At 48.6% G+C, this 22,098-nt stretch overlaps 1 protein-coding gene across 3 annotated transcripts in view; it reads right to left on the reverse strand.

Annotated features, from left to right (window-relative positions):
• raver2 (ribonucleoprotein, PTB-binding 2) overlaps window positions 1–21,880 on the reverse strand; it is a 120,226-nt gene extending 98,346 nt beyond the window's left edge. The window contains exons 1-2 of one of the 3 annotated variants that reach the window (XM_038794478.1): window positions 21,621–21,880; window positions 3,241–3,307 (exon numbers count right to left, since the gene is read on the reverse strand). In XM_038794478.1, the coding sequence (XP_038650406.1) occupies window positions 3,241–3,307; window positions 21,621–21,806 (253 nt within the window). In that variant the 5' untranslated portion in view covers window positions 21,807–21,880. The remainder of the gene's footprint in view (window positions 1–3,240; window positions 3,308–21,620) is intronic. The other 2 variants (XM_038794479.1, XM_038794477.1) reach the window with 2 other exon arrangements.
• Window positions 21,881–22,098: the final 218 nt, after the last annotated feature.

The raw sequence follows: 22,098 nt of genomic DNA on the forward strand, positions 1-22,098 counted from the left end.
GATGGCTGCCCTTGCAAATGATTTTCTTAGAACAGAGAATGCCAAGGGTTAACATGATTAAGGTGTACTAAATTGTGACGGGTAGAGATAGAGCAGGCAGGAGGAACTCGTTTCCCTCGGCAGAGATAGGGGACACAGGTTCAAACTAAGTGGTCGAAGGATGGGGACTTCCGGCGACAGCACGTAGGAGCAAGTCACACGCTGGATAGCTCAAGAGTCGATTTTTTTTTGGAACTTAATGCCCGGTCCCAAGGCAATTTTTAACGAACTGATGCAGGAAGACATAAGGAAGGAGGGGGATGTCTGAAACTAACAAGACCGCCAGGAAGAAGGGGCAAGTGAAGGTTTGCCATCGAGTGAAAGGGTCAGCCTGGCAGCAGGAAAGATGGCAGAGGCTGGGTCCCTAGGTGGGGTTGCACCATTCACAGCAGAAAAGATGACCGAGGTGATGGCTGTTGAATTCAAAAAACAGTTTGCTAAACACGTGGAGGTGTTGAGGAAAGAAATGATGGCGGCAATGAATGTATTGGTAGAGGAGGCAATTGTCCTGATGAAGGCAGTGGGTCAAAGACATCGGCTGAGGTCTGTAGCAGGGGGAGACGCTGAAGGAGGTGGAGAAGGCCTTGTCACAACACAGTGATCAGCACACCTTGATCGGTGAGGAGCTGCAGGGGGTGGTGGAGGCCAACAAAGGTCTGAGAGCAAAGGTAGAGGACCTAGCAAATAGATCTAGGTAGCAGAAATTAAGAATTCTGGGTCTGACAAAGAATTGGAGGGCCCGAGGCCGACTGAGTACTTTGCCCAAGGTGTTTGAGCAGCTGCTGGGGGAGGGGGAAGATCCCTCCCGGTATGAGCTGGATCGGGCGTTGAGGCCTAAGCCAAAGACGAATGATAATAAACTTTATTGTCACACATAAGCTTACATTAACACTGCAATGAAGTTACTGTGAAAATCCCCTACTCACCACACTCTGGCACCTGTTGCGATACAGAGTGAGAATTCAGAATGTCCAAATTACCTAACAGCACATCTTTCAGGACTTGTGGGAGGAAACCCACAAGCAGTGACCCACGCCGAGAATCGAACCAGTGACCCTGGCGTTGTGAAGCAACAGTGCGAACCACTGTGCAACCATGCTGCCCCTTGAGCTGCCAAGGGCGGTAATAATTTGTTTTCACAGGTACCATGTGAAGAAGGTGGTTCTCAGTTAGGCGAAGCAGAAGCGGGAGGTGCAGTGGGCTGGAGCTGGTATACACATATACCAGGATTTAACCACTGAGCTGGCGAGGAGGTAGGCGGCCTTCGGTCGAGTGAAGGCAGCACCGTACAACAGTGGTGCAGTTTGCCGTGGTGTATCCAGCGAAGTTGAGGGTGACCTACAACTCAAAAGACTTGCAGTTCGAGACAGTGGAGGTTCTTGTGAAGGGAGAAGTACAGGAGCAAAAATGAGAAATAGACTGAGGTTTGGTCTTGGACCAAGGGTAGGCGGTGGAAGACTGTGTATAGTTCTATTTCATGTTGTTATTTGTAATTAAAGGGTATGAGGTTGCCTGATTGGGTAGGGTAGGAGATGGGATCTTTTGAGATGGCAGTTTTCTGGGGTGTGTGTTTGCACTGGGTTTGTTTACTTGAAGGGAATTTCTTTGTTTTTTGGGACTGGGCATGGGCCTCCACAGTAGCAAATTTAAGTTGGCTGGTGAGCGGGAGTGTGATGGGGGAGGGGCCACGGTCATCGGAGCCTGGGCGAACAGGTTTCGATGGCCTGGAAGGTCTGAAACGTGGGGGATGGAGATCGACTAGGTCAGAACAGCAACGTGGAATAGGAGGGGTTTGGGGGCTGCCAGTGAAGAGTGTGAGGGTGTTTACTCACCTAAAAACCATAAAGACCGATGTTGCCATGTTACAAGAGACCCAGCTGAAGGTGAAGGACCAGGTGAGGCTTAGGAAGGACTGGGCGAACCAAGTATTTCTTTCAGGGTCCGACAATAGGGCTCGGAGTGCAGCGGTGTTGATGGGTAAGGCAGTGAGGATCCAGACAGAGGTGGTGGTCTTGGACCAGGGGAGTAGATATGCGATAGTAACAGGAGCGTTGGAGGGAAGGTTGGTGGCACTGGCGAGTGTGTATGGCCCTAACTGGGATGATGCAGGATTTGTGAGGAAGGTGCAAGGAGCCATCCCGGACTTGCACTCGGACAAGCTAATAGTGGGAGGGGAGGGCAGCATGGTGGCGCAGTGGGTTAGCACTGGGCCTCACGGCGCCAAGGTCCCAGGTTCACTCCCGGCTCTGGGTCACTGTGGAGTTTGGACATTCTCCTAGTGTTTGTGTGGGTTTCGCCCCACAACCCAAATTGCCCCTTATTGGAAAAAAATATGAATTGGGTACTCTAAATTTATTTGAAAATAAAATTGTGGGGAGTGGGTTGGAATATGGTGCAAGAGCCAAGGATGGCCGGGTCACGGCCGCGTTCACTTGCCCAGTCAGGGAGGGGCGAAGGCACTGGCTGGGCTCATGGGAGATGGGAGGGGTGGATCCGTGGAGGTTCATAGATCATAGAATTTACAGTGCAGGAGGCCAATTGGTCTGCACCGGCCCTTGGAAAAAGAACCCTCATCAAGCCCACGCCTCCACCCTATCCCCGTAATCCAGTAACCCCATTTAATCTTGTGGACACTATGGCAATTTAGCGTGGCCAAATCCACCTAACTCGCACTGTGGGAGGAAACCCGAGCACCCAGAGGAAACCCACGCAGACACAGGGGGAACGTGGAGACTCCGCACAGACAGTGACCCAAGCCGGGACTCGAACCTAGGACCCCGGAGCTATGAAACAACTGTGCTACCGTGCTGCCCCTATTGCAGTCGAGGGAGTGGAAGTACTTGTTTTTTTCCCCCGGTTTAAAAAGTATATTCGAGAACAGACCTTTTCGTGCTCGGGAAGGCATAGTTGGCTGGGTTAGGGGATCAGAGTTCTCGGCGATAGAGATTTCGGACCATGTGCTGTACTGGGTGGATATAGTCCTGGAGAGGGGAGTAGCTCAAGAGACCGGGGTGGAGAATGGACTCTGCTGCTGTGACAAACAGCCACAACAAATGCCTGGAAGAGGATGCAAATATCAAATATCTTACCTTGAGAACAAGTGATTTATGAAATTATCCCTCTCCAAAATCATTAATTCTTGATGAATGGTAGTGAGGGTCAAGATCCATTTCTCAAACATTTAAAATAATTCAAACTTACCGGTTCCTTTGTTCTTATCCACATAGCAGTACTTCAATTCATAGTCTTTGAGCAATTCGTGCACTTCCTGAATAACAAAATAAAATAAATATTAGTCATTTAATTAAGCACATTCAAATGCCTAAACAAAATGATTAAAATGCACCAAGGAGAAAATCTTCAAAAGTCAGATAAATAAGAAATTGGTGGAGAGCAGTTTGAATTTCAGATTTGGAATATAAATGTAGTCTTAAAAGTATATCCGAATTAGAATAAAGTGTAATCAAACTCTTAATAGAATCATGCACGTATGTAAAACATTGCTGACCAGAAAAGCTCATTCTCACTGACCTTACAACACGAGCATTTTACTGAACCTTTTAATATAAATAACTTTGACAAAGGACTCGCAAACATTCAGAATGGGAGACAAAATCCTATCCATCTTCATAATGATCATGGCAATGTATGACATTGCACAAGAACTTGGAGGGCCTTTAATGCAAAAACATTCCAAGATGTTTCAGAGAAATTTTAAAAACAAAAAAAAAGCTCTGCACAAGTGAACGCAGGGATGTACATAATGATGTTGTTTAATTAATAGACCATATGTTTTAATTAGATACACAAGTCACAACACGTACTTCCCAACTAATCGATATCTAGTGGAGAGGGTAGTGTAGTTATAATCCAGTGGCCTAGGCTAATGCTCTGGGGACACAGGTTCAACTCCCACCATGGCAGCTGTTGGAATTGAAATTTGGGGTGGCACAGTAGCTAGCACAGTTGCCTGAGCACCAGGGACCTGGGTTCAATTCTGGCCTTGGGAGTGTGCATATATTTTGAGGCGCCACGGGTAGCACAGTGGTTAGCACTATTGCTTCACAGCTCCTGGGTCCCAGGTTCAATTCCTAGCTTGGGCCACTTTCTGTGCGGAGTCTGCACGTTCTCCCAGTGTCTGCGTTGGGTTCCTCCGAGTCCTCCGGTTTCCTCCCACAGTCCAAAGATGTGCAGGTCAGGTGGATTGGCCATGTTAAACTGCCCTTATTGTCCAAAAATGTTACATGGGGTTACTGGGATAAGGCGGCGTGGGCTTAAGTGGGGTGCTCTTTCCAAGGGTTGGTGCAGTCTCGATGGGCCGAATGGCCTCTTCTGCACTGTAAATTCTATGATTCATTGATCCATGTCTATGCTCTTCACAAGTCTTCGCCCAACCTTTCTCTCTAATCCTTGCAGCATTTCCATTACTCCTTTCTCACATTCCTGCTAGTCATAAACTACTGAAAGGTAGCAAGTTCCATATTCTAAACAATTCTGGGTTCAGTGTCACCCAAATTTCTTATTGGATTTATTCATGATTATATTTATGAACCCTAGTTTGGACTCCCACAAGCGGAAAGGTCTCTACATCTATCCTATTGAATGACTTCATAATTTTAAGATTTGCCTTTGGAAAGGCTGTGCTTTCCAAACTTTAGAGGGGCAGTTGTAGCCTAGTTAACTAGTTAAGAAAGTTTTTTTTAATATTCTCCTCCTTTTTCACATTTTCTCCCAAATTTACATCCAACAATAAACAATAGTCAGGAATGAATGTAATGCTAATCCCCATATCAATAACAACGATCCCATCCTCCCACCAAACCCCCAAACATTAGCCCGCATGTTAACATAAACAAATGACAAAAAGGAATCGGGAGTCACCCATCGTAACCATTAACACATACAGTTCCCCTCCCCCCAACCCTCCAAGCCCTCTATGTTCGATGTGATCCTATACTCGAAAGTGCACGACGAGTAACACCCATGAATTGTAGAACCCCTCCATCTTCCCCTCAGTTCAAATTTGACCGCTTCAAGCATTAAGAATTCCAGCAGGTCCCCCCCACCACGCCAGGGCACAGGGTGAACACCACCCTAACAGGATCCGCCTTAGAGTGATCAACGAGGCGAAGGCTATAACAGCTGCCTCCGCGCCAGTTTCCAACCCCGGCTGGTCCGACACCCCGAATATGGCCTCCCGAGGGCCCGGGTCCAGTTTCACGAGCACCACTTTAGAGATTACCCTAAACATCTCCTTCCAGTAATTCTCCAGCTTTGGACAGGACCAAAACATATGAACGTGGATTGCGGGGGACCCTCCCCGCAACGTTCACACACATCTTCTGCCCCCTCAAAGAGCCAGCTCATCCTCGCCCTTGTACAGTGCGCTCTATACACCACCTTCAGTGCATCAGCCTCAACCTCTCACACGAGGTGGAGGCATTCACCCTCCGGAGCACCTCACACCACAACCCCTCCTCCATACCCTCTCCCAACTCTTCCTCCCACTTTGCCTTGATCCCTTTGAGCGGTGCCTTCTCCTCCTCCAAAATAGCCCCATAAATCGCCTACACTACCCACTTCTCCAGTCCCCGTCGCCAGCACCTCCTCCAGCAATGTAGAAGCCGGCTCTACTGGGAAGCTCTGTATCTCCTTTCTGGCAAAGTCTCGAACCTGCATGTATCTAAATAGTTCACCCTGCTCCAGCCATACTTCGCTCCCAGCTCCTTCAATCCCGCAAAACAAACCCAAAGAAATAAATCGTTTAGTAACCTAATTCCTTTCTCCTCCCATCTCCAAAAATTTCCATCCCACTTCCCTGGTCAAATCTATGGTTTCCCCGAATCGGCATTTCCCTCAACCCTGCCCCCAACCCGAACTGCTGTTGAAACTGCCTCCAAATTCTCAACAAAGCTATTACTACCGGACTCCCCGAGTATCTCCCCGGGGCCATCGGGAGCGGCGCTGTCGCTAGCGCCTTCAATTCCGGCCGCCTATCCAAACTCTCCTCCATTCTGACCCATTGGGAGTCAACCCCTCTGACTCAGCTCCGTACCTTCTCCACATTCACCACCCAGTAATAACACTAGTTAAGAAAGTTGACAGGTAGTTAGGATGGCCCACCTTCTACTCTTCATTGAACATTATCAAATCTATCAGCTTAGTTTGTGTAAATAGCTTGACTTCATTATTCAACCACAATATTTCATGAAGACTAACTGTATTCCATTGTAGAAACTATCACAGAATGGTACAACACAGGTGGCCATTTAGCTCATATGCGTGTTACTTCTTTGAACAAGCTAACCAATTAGTACCACTCATTTGTCCTTTCCCCCCCCCCATAAACTAGCACATTTATTTCCTTCAAATATTTATCCAATTCCCTTTTGAAAGTTATTATTGAATCATTTTCCACCACCCTTTCAAGAACAACGACTTGTGTTTACATAGAGCCTTCAACAAAGTAAAATGTCCCCGGGCACATCACAAAAGCATTATCAAACAGAAGTTAGCACCTGTAATAAAAACAAAGTACACAATAGGTCAAGTTGCATCTGTGGAGAGAAAGACAGAGTACGTGCTCCAGGTCCATGATCTTTCAACAGAACTCAAAACCTGACTTGGCACCAAATCATATTGACAATTAGGCAAATGGTCAAAAGCCTGGCCAAAGAAGTAGGTTTAATGAGTGCCTTAAAAGGATTAAAGAGGTATAGAGAGGGTATTCAAGCCCTTATGGCCTCTGGAGCTGGAGACACATCCTGCGATCAAAATCAGAAGTCAGAATTGGAAGAATGCAGACATCTTGGGAGAGTCGTACTACCAGAAGAGATTACAGAGATGGGGTGACGTCATGCTAGATTGGAAAATAAGAACAGAAATTTTTTAAATAATGAGATTGCTTAGGCAGTGCATTCTAGATCACTGCATGTTGCATAAATCAATTCTCCTCAACTCTCTCAGTTTTATTTGCCAATTATTTTAAATATGCCAAGGTTTTTCTCCTACTTTATCAAAACCCCTCAATTTTGCGTACCTCCCCTTAATCTTCTTTGCTCTCAATTGAGAACAGGCCCGACTTCCGGTGACGGCATGAGCCCTAATTGCATTGTTAATCTCTTGTGTGGCACCATATCAAAATGTTTTCTGAAAATTCAATACACTTTATCCACTGGTTTTCCTTTATCTACCCTAACTACAACAGAAAACTTAACCAATTTGTCAAACAAGATTTCCTTTTGCTAAATCCATTTTGACTCTGTCTAACCATATGATTTGCTAGGCATTCTGCTACCATTTCCCAAAATATATTCTAGCATTTTCTACTACTGATGGCAGATTAACAGGCCTATAGCTCCCAGCTTCCCCTCTCCGATTTTTGTGCGGTTACATTTGTTACCTTGAATTCATGGGGTATTCTAGAATCTAGAATATTTGGGGAAATTAAAACCAATGTATCCGCCAGCTCTATAACCACCATTTTAAAATGCCTTGGCACAAGCTATCTGGTCCAGGATATTTCTCAATTTTTAATTCCATTAATAGTTTAGTGCTGTTTCTTTACTAAGAAATAAATGAAAGTCTCATTTCAGACCCATGGTTCCCCTCTATTTCTGGCCTTCCACCATGAGGACAGATAGGTATTAGTTTTATGCCTGCCATTTCCTTAGTCCCATAATAATGTCTCCGGTCTCTCTAATGGGTTTCTGTGTACTTTCACTATCTTTTCCTACTTGCATACTTCTACAATCGGTTTTTCTGTCTTTTACTATGTCATACGCTCATCAATTTTTTGCTTATGCTTTGCTTAATTCTAAAATCAACATAAGAGCGCACACTTTGTAGAGGGCTGCGACCCTCACACATTGCCCCACCACCCCACAAACAATGGAAAAGATCATTGCTTTATCATTTGAATAGCATCCACAGCTAATGATTTTTTTAAAATGTGCTTCCTTGACCTGCGTGTTTCTTCCCATCATCCAACACACTTATTTTTCCTTATCCTAACTTCCGGTTGAAAATATTATGTTTTTGATTAATTTGTTAGACTTGGTTCAGTTTTTAGCCTGTCTATGTATGAACAGTCAATTTAGAGATTGAGAGATATCAGGAAAATGCAACAGTATTCGGTGCCATTTTGAGTGCAAAGCTCATCATTGTTCACCCTGAAGCCCACTATTCCAGAGTACTTTGTAAGTAAGGTCACATTTCAGTTCAGTTGATAAGAAATGCCTACAACAGCAAACTTTGCATGGACCAAAAAGAAAGGATATTCAAGTGAACATGAATTGGTGGGGGGGGGGCAAAAAGAGACATTCATTTATAAAATGCTTTTCACGACCACTGGACATCCGAAAGTGTTTAACCCGAGTACTTTAGAAATGCGTTTACTGTTGCAATGTGAAATGTGCATGCTGAAAGTGTTACACTCATCAGGACAAATTCAAGAATACCAAATTTCGAACAAATAATCACAACTAAACTACAGGAGAAAAAGATGTTGATTTACTGGCAATTCAACTCTCATTGGCCAAGGTGTTTCCATGGAGAAAATAAAAGGGAACCAAACTCCCCAAGTTCTCTGACAATTCTACCGGGGGACGAGACAGGGGTGCCCCCTGTCCCCCTTGCTCTTCACGTTGGCGATTGAGCCCCTGGCCATGGCACTGAGGGAGTCAGGGAACTGGAGGGGCCTGGTGCGGGGTGGGGAGGAGCATCGAGTGTCGCTGCACGCGGACGACCTGTTGCTGTCTGTGGCGGACCCAGTGGGGGGACTGCCGGAGGTGATGAGGATTCTTAGGGAATTCGGGGGTTTCTCGGGGTATAAGTTGAACCTGGGCAAGAGTGAGGTGTTTGTGGTGCATCCAGGGGATCAAGAGGAGGGGATTGGTAGGCTCCCATTGAAGCAGGCAGGGAAGAGCTTCAGGTACCATGGGGTCCAGGTGGCGGGGAGCTGGGGGGCCCTGCACAAGCTCAACCTCACAAGATTGGTGGAGCAGATGGAGGAGGAGTTTAAGAGGTGGGCTATGTTACCGCTATCACTGGCGGGGAGGGTGCAGTCCGCTACGATGACGGTGCTCCCAAGGTTTTTGTTCCTGTTCCAGTGCCTCCCCATCTTTATCCCGAAGACCTTTTTTAGGAGGGTCAACAGGAGTATCACGGGATTTGTGTGGGCGCATGGGACTTCGAGGGTTCGAAGAGTGTTCCTGGAACAGGGCAGGGATTTGGGGGGGGATGGCGTTGCCCAACCTCTGTGGGTACTATTGGGCTGCCAACGCAGCGATGGTGCGTACGTGGGTAATGGACAAGGAAGGGGCAGCATGGAAGAGGATGGAGGCGGCGTCTTGTGTAGGCACGAGCTTGGAGGCGCTAGTCACGGCGCCGTTGCTGCTCCCTCCAACGAGGTATACCACGAGCCCGGTGGTGGCGGCTACCCTCAAAATTTGGGGGCAATGGAGACGGCACGGGGAGAAATGGGGGGCTCGATGGAGGCCGCGATACGGGGGAACCATTGGTTTGTCCCAGGGAGCATTGATGGCGGATTTCTGGGCTGGCACAGGGCAGGGGTTAGGAGGTTGAGGGACCTGTTTGTGGAGGGGAGGTTCGCGAGCTTGGCAGAGTTAGAGGGGAAGTTTGGGCTCTCCCCCGGGGAACATGTTTAGGTACATGCAGGTGAGGGCGTTTGCCAGGCAGCAGGTGGAGGGGTTCCCCTTGCTGCCCCCACGGGGGGTGCGGGATAGGGTCCTCTCGGGGGTGTGGGTTGGAGGAGGGAGGATTTCAGACATATACCAGGTGATGCAGGAGGTAGACGAGGTCTCGGTGGAGGAACTGAGGGGGAAATGGGAAGAGGAGCTGGGTGAAGAGATTGAGGGGACATGGGCGGACGCCCTGGAGAGAGTGAATTCCTCCTCTTCCTGTGCGAGGCTTAGTCTCATACAGTTTAAGGTGCTGCATAGGGCCCACATGACTGGGTCGAGGATGAGTAGGTTTTTCGGGGGCGAGGACAGGTGTGCTAGGTGCTCGGGGAGCCCAGCAAACCACGCCCATATGTTTTGGGCGTGCCCAGCGTTGGGGGAGTTTTGGAAGGGGGTAGCAAGGACGGTGTCGAGGGTGGTGGGATCCAGGGTCGAGCCAGGCTGGGGACTCGCAATTCTTGGGGTTGCAGTGGAGCCGGGAGTGTAGGAGGCAATAGGGGCCGGTGTTCTGGCCTTTGCGTCCCTAGTAGCCCGGCGGAGGATCTTGCTCCAATGGAAAGATGAGGCGCCCCCAAGCGTGGAGGCCTGGATCTCTGATATGGCGGGGTTCATTAAATTGGAGGGGGTGAAATTTGCCCTGAGGGGATCAGTACAAGGGTTTTTCAGGCGGTGGCAGCCTTTTCTGGACTTCCTGGCGGAAAGGTAGGGAAATAGGCCGATACCAGCAGCAGCCCCGGGGGGGGGGGGGGGGGGGGGGGGGAGGTAAGGATTGGGGGAAGGGAGAACTGTGCACCTGGGTTTGTGGAGGGTGCTATCTCTCTTTTTTTGTTTTTTTCTTTTTTCTTTGTTTCTGTTCTTTCCTTTTGTTTGAAGTTTCTCTTGGAGCGGGGGGGGGGGGGGGGGGGTATTGTTCATGGGGTGTTACCGCGGTTGTATGTTAATAGAATTAAGATGTTTATATTTTGTAAAAATTTCAATAAAAATTATTTTAAAAAAAGTTCTCTGACAATTCAAAAAAAGGTGCAAAGCTCGAGCATATTCCAATTAATTGCAGAGAACAATTCCCTGCATTTAAATGTATCGTTTCTAGCCAGCATAAATGAGCCACATTACGGGCTCAGCTGATTAGTGACAATGACCAAACAATAGAAACATAGAAAACAGGAGTAGGCCATCCGGCCCTTGAAGCTTGCTTCACCATTATCATGGCTGATCATCCAACACAACCTATTCCTTCCTTCCCCTCATAGCTCATATTCTTTGATCCCTTTCACCCCAAGAACTACACCGGACTCCTTCTTTAAACTACTTTGTGCTGGTGAATTCCACAGGTTCGCCTCTCTCTGGGTGAAGAGATTTCTCATCCAAGTCCCAAACGATCTACCCTGTATCCTCAGAATGTGATTCCTGGTTCTGGACTCCCCCCACCATCGGGAACATCTTTCCTGCATCTACCCGGTCTAGTCCTGTTAGAATTTTAGATTTGTAGAAGATACTCCACCCCCCCCCCCCCCCCCATTATTCTGAACTCCAGCATGTACAATGTCTCCTCATAAGACAGTCCCACCATAGAATCCCTGCAGTGCAGAGGCCATTTAGTCCATCAAGTCTTCATCAATCATCCGAAAGAGCACTCCACCGAGTTCCATGCCCCCACCCTATGCCCGTAACCCCGCACACTGACCATGACCAATCTACCTAATGTGCAGATCTTTAGACTGTGGGAGCAAACTGGAGCACTCAAAGGAAACCCATGCAGACACTGGGAGAATGTACGAACTTCATACAAGTCACCCAAGGGCGGAATTGAACCCAGGTCCCTGGCGCTGAGTCAGCAGCTGTGCCTCACTTAACAGTGCCACCCAGGAATCAGTCTGGTAAACCTTTGCTGCACTCCCTCTATAGCAAGAGCATCCTTCCTCAGATAAGGAGACCTAAACTGCACCCAATACTCCAGGTGTTCTCAATACTCCAGGTGTGATCTCACCAAGGGCCTGTTTAATTGCATCAAGACATCCCTGCTCCTGCACTCTAATTGTCTCGCTATCAAGGCCAACACACCATTTGCCCTGCTGCACCCGAATGCTTACGTTCAGTGAATGGTAGGGGTTTTCACATTCCCCTCTCTCAATTTATAGCCATTCAGATAATAATTTGCCTTCCTGTTACTTCCAATGTGGGTAATCCCTCATTATCCACATTATACTGCATCTACCATGCATTTTCCCATTCACTCAGCTTGTCCAAATCACAATGAAACATCCTTCTTACGGCTCATCCTCCCAGCCAGCTTTGTGCCATCTGCAAATTTGGAGATGTTACATTTAGTTTCCTCATCCAATCATGAATATATATTGTGAATAGCGGAGATCCCAACACCGCTCCCTGTAATACCCCACTAGTCACTGCCTGCCACCAGAAAAATACCCTTTATTCCTCCTCTTTGGAGCATCCTGTCTGCTTATCTGTTTTCCATCCATCTCACTACACTAAACTCAAACCCATTCACTTTAATTATGCACGTTAGTCTCATATTTGGGACTTCTCCAGTCAAAAGCCTTCAGAAAGTCCAAATAAAACATTCACTGCCGCCCCCCCCCCCCAAAATCAACTCCACTCGTTACACCCTCGACGAATTTCAGTAGATTTGTCCAGCATGATTTCCCTTGTAAATGCCATGATGACGCTGTGTGTCCAAGATCTCCATCAAGGACAGTCACCTCAGCACTCCGCTTTACTGCAAGCCCACGGATAACCTCACGATGCTCCACTTCTCAAGCTTCCACACTAAAAACATTTAAAAAGCCATCCCCCATGGAAAGCCCTCCGTATACACAGGATCTACTCAGACGAGGAGGTGCGTTACACATATCTACAGACGCCGAAAGATGCCCTCGTACGAACGTGATTTGGCGCTCGACTCATCGATTGACAGTTCCAATGTGCCACAGAAGTTCCAGGATGTTGACACAGCAACAGCTAAGAAAAGTCGATATATTTCCAAATCAGGGCGGTGAGTGACGTGGAGGGGAACCTTCAGGTGGTGGGGGTTACCAAGGATCTGCTGCTCTTGTCCTTCTAGATGATAGTGGTTGTGGTTTTGGAAGGTGCTGCCCAAGAATCTTGGCGTGTTACTGCAGTGCAGCTTGTAGATGGTACACACAGTTACGACTGGCGGTGAAGGGATCGAAAACTTGTGAAAGGGATAGCAATCAAGTGAGTTGCTTTGTCCTGGATGGCTGGAGCTTCTTGAGCGTTGTTGGAGCTGTACTCATCCAGGCAAGTGGAGAGCAATCCATTACAGCCTTGACTTGTGCCTTGTAGACGATGGACAGGCTTTGGGAGGTCAGGAGGGGCGTTACTCAACCTAGCCTTTGATCTGCTCTGGTAGCCAAGCTATTAATATGGCTACTTCAGTTCAGTTCCTGATCAATGGCAAACCCCAGGATGTTGATGGTGGGCGATTCAGCAATGGTAATGCCATTGAATGTCATGGGGTAATGGTTAGGTCCTCTCTTGTAGGAGATGGTCATTGCCTTCCACTTCGCGAATGTAACTCGTCACCCCAAGCCTCAAAATTGTCCAGGTCTTACTGCATTTGGGCATGGACTGCTTCATGACCTGAGGAGTCACAAATGGGGCTGAACATGTTTGCAGATGACCCCACCTCTGACCTTATAATGGAAGGGAGGTCATTGATCAAGCAGTTGAAGAGTGCTGGGCCTAGGACACTACCCTCACGAACTCCTGCATCGATATTCTGGAGCCGAGACGATATTGACCTCCAATCGCCACAACCAAATTCCTTTGTGCCAGGTACGTCTCCAGCGAGCGGAGAGTTTTCCCCGATTCCCCAATTTTGCTAGGGATCCTAGATGCCACACTTGGTCAAATTCTGCCTTGATGTCAAGGGCAGTCACTCTGACCTCTTGAATGCAGCTCTTTTGTCCATGTTTGAACCGAGGCTGTATGAGGTCAGGAGCCGAGTGATCCTGGCAGAACAAACTGAGCATCTGTGAGCAGATTATTGCTGACTTAGTGCTGCTTGTCACACTGTTGATTACTTTGTCTATCACTTTGCTGATGACGGAGAGTAGACGGAAACAGCAGTAACTGGCTGTGTTGGATTGTTTCTTCGTGCAGGGTACACCTGGGCAATTTTCCACATTGTTGGGTAGCTGACAGTGTTATAGCTGTACTGGAACAACTTAGCTCGGGGTGCCGCAAGTGCTGGAGTACAAGTCTTCGGTACTATTGCTGGAATATTGTCAAGGCCCATAGCCTTTGCAGTACCCAGTACTTTCAGCCCTTTCTTAATATCACAGGGAGTGAAGATTGACACCCGTGATGCTGGACATTTCTGGAGGAGACAGAGATGGATCATCCACTTGGCACTTCTGGCTGAAGATTTTTGCAAATGCTTCAGCCTTGCCTTTTGCACAGATGTGCTGGGCTCCACCATTGAGGATGGGGATATTAGTGGAGTCTACTCCTCCAGCGAGTTGTTTAATTGTCCATCACCATTCATGGCTGGATGTGGCAGGACTGCAGAGCTTAGACTGATCCGTTGGTTGTGGGATCGTTTAGCTCTGTTTATTACTTGCTGCTTATGCTGTTTCACTGAACCAGGATTGATCTCCTGGCTTGGTGGTAGGTAGATTGGGGATATGCCGGGTCATGAGGTTGCAGATTGTGGCCGAACACAATTCTGCTGTTGCTGATGGCCCACAGCGCCTCATGGGTGCCCAGTCTCGAGTTGCTAGATCTATTCGAAGTCTATCCCATTTAGCACAGTGGTAATGCCACACAACACGATGGAGGGTATCCTCAATGTGAAGGTGGAACTTTTGTCTCCACAAGGACTGTGTGTTCGTCACTTCTATCGATACCGTCATGGACAGTTGCATCTGCAGTGGGCAGATTGGTGAGTATGTTTTTCCCTCTTGTTGGTTCCCTCACCACCTGCTGCAATCCCAGTCTAGCAGCTATGTCCTTTAGCCAACAGGGGTTGTGGTGGTACGACTGAGCTACTCTTGGTGATGGACATTGGAAAAACCCCCACCCAGAGCATTTTCTGCACTCTTGCCACTCTCGGTGCTTCATCCAAGTGGTGTTCAACGTGGAGGTGTACTGATTAATCAGCTGATGGTAGCCAGTACGTGGTAATCAGCAGGTTTCCTTGCCCATATTTAATTTTAAGCCATGAGACCTCATGGGGTGCAGAGTCAACATTGAGGCAACTGTCTCTCATCTGTATGCCACTGTGCCACCACCTCTGCTGTCTCTGACCTGTCCAGAGACAGGACATACACAGGAATGGTAATAGTGATGTCTGGGACATTGTCTGTAAAGTGTGATTCTGAGTGTATGACTATGCCAGGCTGCTGCTCAACTAGTCTGTGGGGCTGCTCTCCCAACTTTCGCACAAGCCCCCAGATGTTAGTAAGGACTTTACAGGGCTGGCTTTGCTGTTGTAGTTTCCGATGTCTAGATTGATGCTGGGTGGTCCATCCAGTTGCAATCCTTTTTCATCTTTTTATAGCGTCTGAATATAACTGAGTGACTTGCTAGGCCACTTCAGGGTCAACCACATTGCTGTGGGTCTGAAGTCACATGTTGGCCAGGCAAGAATGGCATATTTCCTTCCTTAAAGGACATCAAGGTGGGGAATAAGCCTAGGTAGGGTGTTCTTTCAGAGCGTCGGTGGAGATCTGATGGCCCGAATGGCCTCTTTCTGCACTCCTTCTAAATTGCAAGGAATACAATTGTAACTTGTGGAATAGTTATTCGGTAAATCAATGCTGCATACACTCCAAGACCAGTATAGATCACTTCAGATGAAATGCCCAGAACTATATTTCTGGCGAGATCTAACCAAGGTTTTGTGTCACTAAAGCATGATTCAATCCCCTTGTTTGTATTATATCCCTCTAGATATAAAAGCCAACATACATTACCCTTCTTTGATTATTTTCTCTATGTGCCCATGACATTTTAATAATCTAAGTATGTGGCCCTCAAATCCTTGACTTCCACTGTTGGTGCTCTGTTGTGTCCTAGCCGAGACATGGAACTTCAAGAGAGTTGGGAGCAGAGGTGAGTAAAATGCCATCACTAAGGAGAAAGTGCGCTGGGGAAACTGAAAGGTCTGAAGGTGGATAAATCACCCGGACCAGATGGACTACACTCCAGGGTTCTGGAAGAGATAGCGGAGGCATTGGTGGTGAATCACTGGATGTGCAGAGGGTCCCAGAGGGTTGGAAAATAGCTAATAGTAACACCACTGTTTAAGGGAGGGAGGCAGAAGACAGGAAATTAAAAGCCGGTTAGCCTGACTTTGGTTGTGAGTAAGATTTGAGAGTGTATTATTAAGGATGAGTACTTAGAAGTGCATGATAAAAAACGACAGAGGCTGCAGGTCACGTTTGGGGTGCTGACTACAGGCAAGGCTGTAGAGCAGCTTAGAAAGGCAAAAGGAGCGATATATGAGCATGGAGAGAAGGCCAGCAGAATGCTCGCATAACAACTAAGGAAGAGAGAAGCGTCTAGGGAGATAGGAAGGAAAGCAGATGGGGAGGGAAATCTGGTGGGAGACCTGGCAGGGCTGACCAAGGTGTTTAGGGACTTTTACAGTAAGCTATACATTTTGGAACCCCCCCCAAGGAACCGGAGGGGATGAGGCGATTCCTGGACGGACTGACCTTCCCAAGAGTGGGTAGGGGGTTGGTAGACGGACTGGGAGCCCTGGTTGGGATCGAAAAGGTACTGGGGGGTCTGAAGGTCATGCAGTCGGGTAAAGCCCCGGGGCCCGATGGGTATCCGGTGGAGTTTTACAAAAAGTTTGCCGAGATAGTGGGGCCGGTGCTGGTCAGGGTTTTTAACGAGACAAGAGACAGAGGAGTCCTACCAAGACGATGTCGCAGGCCACTATTTCACTTATTCTGAAACAGGATAAAGGCCCGGAGGCATGTGGGTCCTATAGGCCGATCTCTTTGATCAATGCAGACGCGAAGTTACTGGCCAAGACCTTGGCGACTAGAATTGAGGACTGTGTACCGGACGTAATTGTGGAGGACCAACCTGGGTTCGTAAAGGGTAGGCGACTGGCAGCCAATCTAAGAAGGCTGCTTAATGTGATCATGATGCCCCCGGAGAGCAGGGAGGCAGAGATAGTGATAGCTATGGATGCGGAAAAGGCTTTCGACCGGGTTGAGTGGGACTATCCGTGGGAGGTGCTGGGAAGATTTGGGTTCGGGGAGGGGTTCATTGACTGGGTTAGGCTGTTATATCAGGACCCAGAGGAGAGTGCAAGGACAAACAGGACAACATCAGATTACTTCAGACTACACCACGGGACAAGACAGGGTTGCCCTCTCTCCCCACTGCTGTTCGCACTGGCCATAGAGCCGCTGACAATTGTTCGGAGAGCCTCAAAGGACTGGAAAGGGCTGGTCCAGGTTTGGGGGTTTGGGGGTTTGGGGGGGGCCATAAAGTCTTGTTATAAGCGCATGACCTGTTGTTATACGTAGCGCACCCAATGGCGGGGATGGACAGCATCATGGAAATCCTGAGGGAATTTGACCAGTTTTCAGGACAGGATATAAATTGAACATGGCTAAGAAGAGAGAGTTGTTCGTAATTCAGGCAAGGGGGCAGGAGAGTAGGCTGAAGGGTTTGCCGTTCAGGCTGGTAGGAGAAACAGGGGATACAGGTGGCACAGGACTGGGGCAGGTTGCATAAGCTCAACCTGTCCCGAATGGTGAAACGAGTAAGGGAGGAGGTTCGGAGCTGGGATGCGCTCCCGCTGTCACTAGCGGGGAGGGTGCAGGTGTTAAGATGACAATTCTCCCGAGATTCTTGTTCATATTTCAGTGTCTCCCCATTTTCATCCCGAGGTCCTTCTTTAAGAGGCTTAATAAAGTTATCCTGGGACTTGCCTGGGCAGGGAAGGTGAGGAATGTGATGCTCAAGAGGAGCAGAGGGGAGGGGGGGCTGGCGTTGCCAAACTTTAGCAATTACTACTGGGCAGCCAACATAGCGATGATAAGGAAATGGATAGTGAGCACGGGGTCGGTCTGGGAACAGATGGAGGCTGCTTCGTGCAGGGGCACCAGTTTGACGGCCCTGGTTACAGTGCCTCTGCCGCACTCCACCAGCCCTATAGCAGTGGCAGCTCTGCTGATCTGCGGCCAGTAGAGGAGGCATATAGGGGAAGAGAGAGCATCAGTGTGGACCCAATCTATGACAATCACCGATTTGCCCCGTGGAATATGGACGGGGGCACTGACTGTGGCGGAGGCAGGTATTGTGAGGGTGGGTGATCTGTTCCTGGAAGGGAGCTTTCCGAGCATGAGGGCATTGGAGGAGAAGTTCGGGCTGGCGAGAGGGAACGACTTTAGATACTTACAGGTGCGGGATTTTGTGCGCAGACTGATGGTGTCCTTCCCACACCTCCCGCCAAAGGGGAGGCAGGACAGGATAGTTTCTAAGGGAGAGGTAGGTGAGGGTAGAGTCTCAGATATTTACAAAGAGCTAATGGGAGCAGAGGATACACAGGCTGATGACCTGAAGCTTAAGTGGGAAGAGGAGCTCAGGGGGAGATGGAGGACGGTATTTGGGCAGAAGCTCTGAGCAGAGTAAACACAACCGCAATGTGTGCCAGGCTCAGTCTGATCCAGTTTAAGGTCATGCACCGGGCCCACACGACGGTGGCCTGGATGAGTAAATTTTTTGGGCTGGAGGACAAGTGTGCCAGATGCGCCAGTGGGCCGGCTAATCATGCGCACGTGTTCTGGTCGTGCCAGAAAACTGGGGTGGTAATGAGTCCTGAGATGGCAATCTTTGTGGTGTCGGAGGACCCGGGAGTCCAAGAGGAGAAGGAGGCCGATGTCTTGGCCGGCCTTTGTTTCCCTGGTAGCCCGGCGATGAATACTGTTGGCATGGAGGGACTCAAAGCCCCCGAAGACCGAAGCATGGCTATCGGACATGGCGAGCTTTCTCGGTCTAGAAAAGGTTAAGTTCACCTTGAGAGGTTCATTACCGGGGTTCGCCCAGAGGTGGCAGCCATTCAGATTTCTTCGCAGAGAATTAATCATCAGCCTGGGGGGGGGGGGTGTGTGTGTGTGTGTGTGTGTGTATACAGTGGGGGTGGTTTCGGCAGGTCCTTGCGCGAATGGAGTCATGGTTTGCACTACGTTTTACTTGTTTTTCCTTTTGTATGGTACAATACAAGGTCATTGTTTTATATCCCAAAAATACCTCAATAAAATTGTTTACTAAAAAAAAAGGTGCATTATAAAATAGGACCGGGTCAGCACGGATTCATCAAGGGGAGATCATGCCTGAAAAATCTGTTCGAATTCTTTTGAGGAGGAGGTAAAGTGGAAGTTAGACAAAGGAGAACCAGTGGACATCATGTATTTGGATTCCCAGAAGGCCTTTGACAAGGTGCCATACAGGAAGTTTCTAAATAAGATAAGAGTTTGTGGTGTCAGGGACAAAGTACTGGCATGGATAGAGGATTGACCGACTGGCAGAAGACAGAGTGGGGATAAAGGAGTCCTTTTCTGGATGGCAGTCAGTGACGAGTGGTGTTCCGCAGGGGTCAGTGTTGGGACCGCAACTATTCACAATATATATTAACCATCTGGAAGGAACAGAGGGCATTGTTGCTTGGCAGATGATACAAAGATACATTGAGTGACAGGTTGTGTTGAGGAAGCAAAGAGGCTGCAGAAGGATCTGGGCAGGCTTGGAGTGTGGGCAAAGAAGTGGCAGATGGAACACAATGTAGAAAAGTGTGAGGTTGTGCACTTTGGTAGGAAGAAGAGACATAGACTATTTTCTAAGTGGGAAAAGGCTTCAGAAATCAGAAGCACAAATGGACTCGAGTAGTCCTAGTTCAGGATTATCTTGAGGTAAACATGCAGGTTCAATTGGCAGTTAGGAAGGCAAATGCACAGGTTCGATCCCGACTCTGGGTCGCTGTCCGTGTGGAGTTTGCACATTTTCCCCGTGTTTGCATGGGTTTCTCCCCCACAACCCAAAAATGTGCAGGTTAGGTGTATTGGCCATCCTAAAATTGTCCCTTAATTGGAAAAAATGAATTGGGTACTCTAAATGTATTTTTAAAAAGGAAGGCAAATGCAATGTTAGCATTCATGTTGAGGGGGCTAGAATTGAAGAGCAGGAATGTACTGTTGAGGCTGTATAAGTTTCTGGTCACACCCCATTTGGAATATTGTGAGCGGTTTTGGGCCCGGATCAACAGTAGGATGTACTGGCCTTGGAGGGGGCCCAGAGGAAGTTCACAAGAATGATCCCCGGAATGAAGGACTTGTCATATGAGGAGCGGTTGAGGACTCTGGGTCTGTACTCGATGGGAGTTTAGATGGATGAGGAGGGATCTTATTTAAACTTACAGAATACTGAAAGGCCTAGATAGACTGAACGTGAACAGTATGTTTTCACCAGTAGGAGAAACTAGAACCTGGGGGCACAGCATCAGACTGAAGGGATGATCGTTTAAAACAGAAATGATGAGGAATTTCTTCAGTGTGGTGAATCTGTGGAACTCATTATCGCAGAAGGCTGTGGAGGCCAAGTCACGGAGTGTCTTTAAGACAGCGATAGATAGGCTCTTGATTAATAAGGGGATCAGGGGTTATGGGGAGAAGGCAGGAGAGGAGTAACACATCAGCCATGATTGAATGGTGGAGCCGACTCGATAGGAGCAGAATTAGGCCATTCGGCCCATGTCTTATGGTCATTACATAATAAGGAAACCTTGGTTGCACTATAACCAGGTACAAAGCCATGATGTGGAGACGCCGGCATTGGACTGGGGTGAGCACAATAATAAGTCTTACAACACCAGGTTAAAGTCCAACATGTTTGTTTCAAACACTAGCTTTCAGAGCACTGCTCCTTCCTCAGGTACAAAGCTACCACAAACACTGCTCATTATGGAATTTGTCGTCTGATTCCGTCTGTTCAGCCAGCAAGTTATTTCCAGCCTTTGTCTGTCTTGGAATAAATAAACTGCTGTAGGATACAAAAAGAATTGTAGAGAGTGTTGGGCACTAGGTACAAGCTTTAAATGTCCTTTAAAAGATTTCCATGGTCTCACCAGATGGCGAGGCAGGCTCAAGGGGCTGAATGGCCTACTCCAGCTCCTAAGTTCCCAAGTAATATAAAATCTGAGCAGTCACTTTCAGCAAGTAGTGTAAAAAGATCCCAATCGATAAAACACATTGTATTGAATGCTTCGGAGGGGCGGGAAGGGTGGAAATGTTCAATTAATTGGAATGAAACAATGAATATGTCGCAGAAATACAATTACGCAGCTGAAAATAAACATTCCGGCAGCTTTGGAAATTCAGCAGCGAGTTTCGTCGATTAGAAACCCCCCCCACACAGCTTGGCAGCCGACATTAGACGGAGGCTCCACGTTACAAACACGCAGCTGAAAGTTTTAAGTCACACCTGGTTGGAGATTCAAACTTTTCGCTTCAAACACAGAAAAATGCGCATTCTCTCAACTGGCGGTCGGAAACTAATTTGGGGCGGTCAGAGCTGCCGACCCGGGGTTTACTTTGGCTCCGGTTAAATGTAAAGTTGATGAGGAAGGAGGGATTGAACCTGCAGAGGCCGTGTTGAGAGTGAGACCTGGGCAATGGGAGAAGAAGCTGCCGTTGCTGCAGGTGCTGTGAAGTTGCTGTGGGCGGATGTGGGAATATTAATTTAAACATTGGTTAGGCAGCTGGGATCCGACATTTTAAAGCGTTGTTATTGACGCCCTCCCCCACGGCAGGCGGCCCGCGGACTCTCTCCTCCCCCACCCCCTCCCTCCCCCCCCCCCCCCCCCCCCCCCCCCCGTACCTGGCTGTTGCTGTCCGTCCGCAAATTCTTCACCAGAATTTTCCGCCTGTTGCTCAGCTCCATGCGGGTCCTCTGCAGCCGCCGCTCGATCTCCTCCGGTTCCAGGGTGGGCAGCAAACGCTCTTCCCCTTGGGGAGACGGGAAGACGGAACCCATCGCCGCCTGCGGATAGGGGATCGCCGCCATTTTGGAGCGGCAGCCGTTACAAATCGATGCGGCCGCGAGCCCAAGGCCGGTTAAAAGAGAAAGGGGGCGGAGACAATGCCGCCCTCAGGCCCGAGGCCGGTACTGCAGTGCCGGAGACACCGCCGCCCTCAGGCCCGAGGCCGGTACTGCAGTGCCGGAGACACCGCCGCCCTCAGGCCCGAGGCCGGTACTGCTGTGCCGGAGACACCGCCGCCCTCAGGCCCGAGGCCGGTACTGCAGTGCCGGAGACACCGCCGCCCTCAGGCCGAGGCCGGTACTGCAGTGCCGGAGG

This window comes from Scyliorhinus canicula, chromosome 4, assembly GCF_902713615.1.
Source record: "Scyliorhinus canicula chromosome 4, sScyCan1.1, whole genome shotgun sequence".
Classification (NCBI taxonomy): Eukaryota; Metazoa; Chordata; class Chondrichthyes; order Carcharhiniformes; family Scyliorhinidae; genus Scyliorhinus; species Scyliorhinus canicula.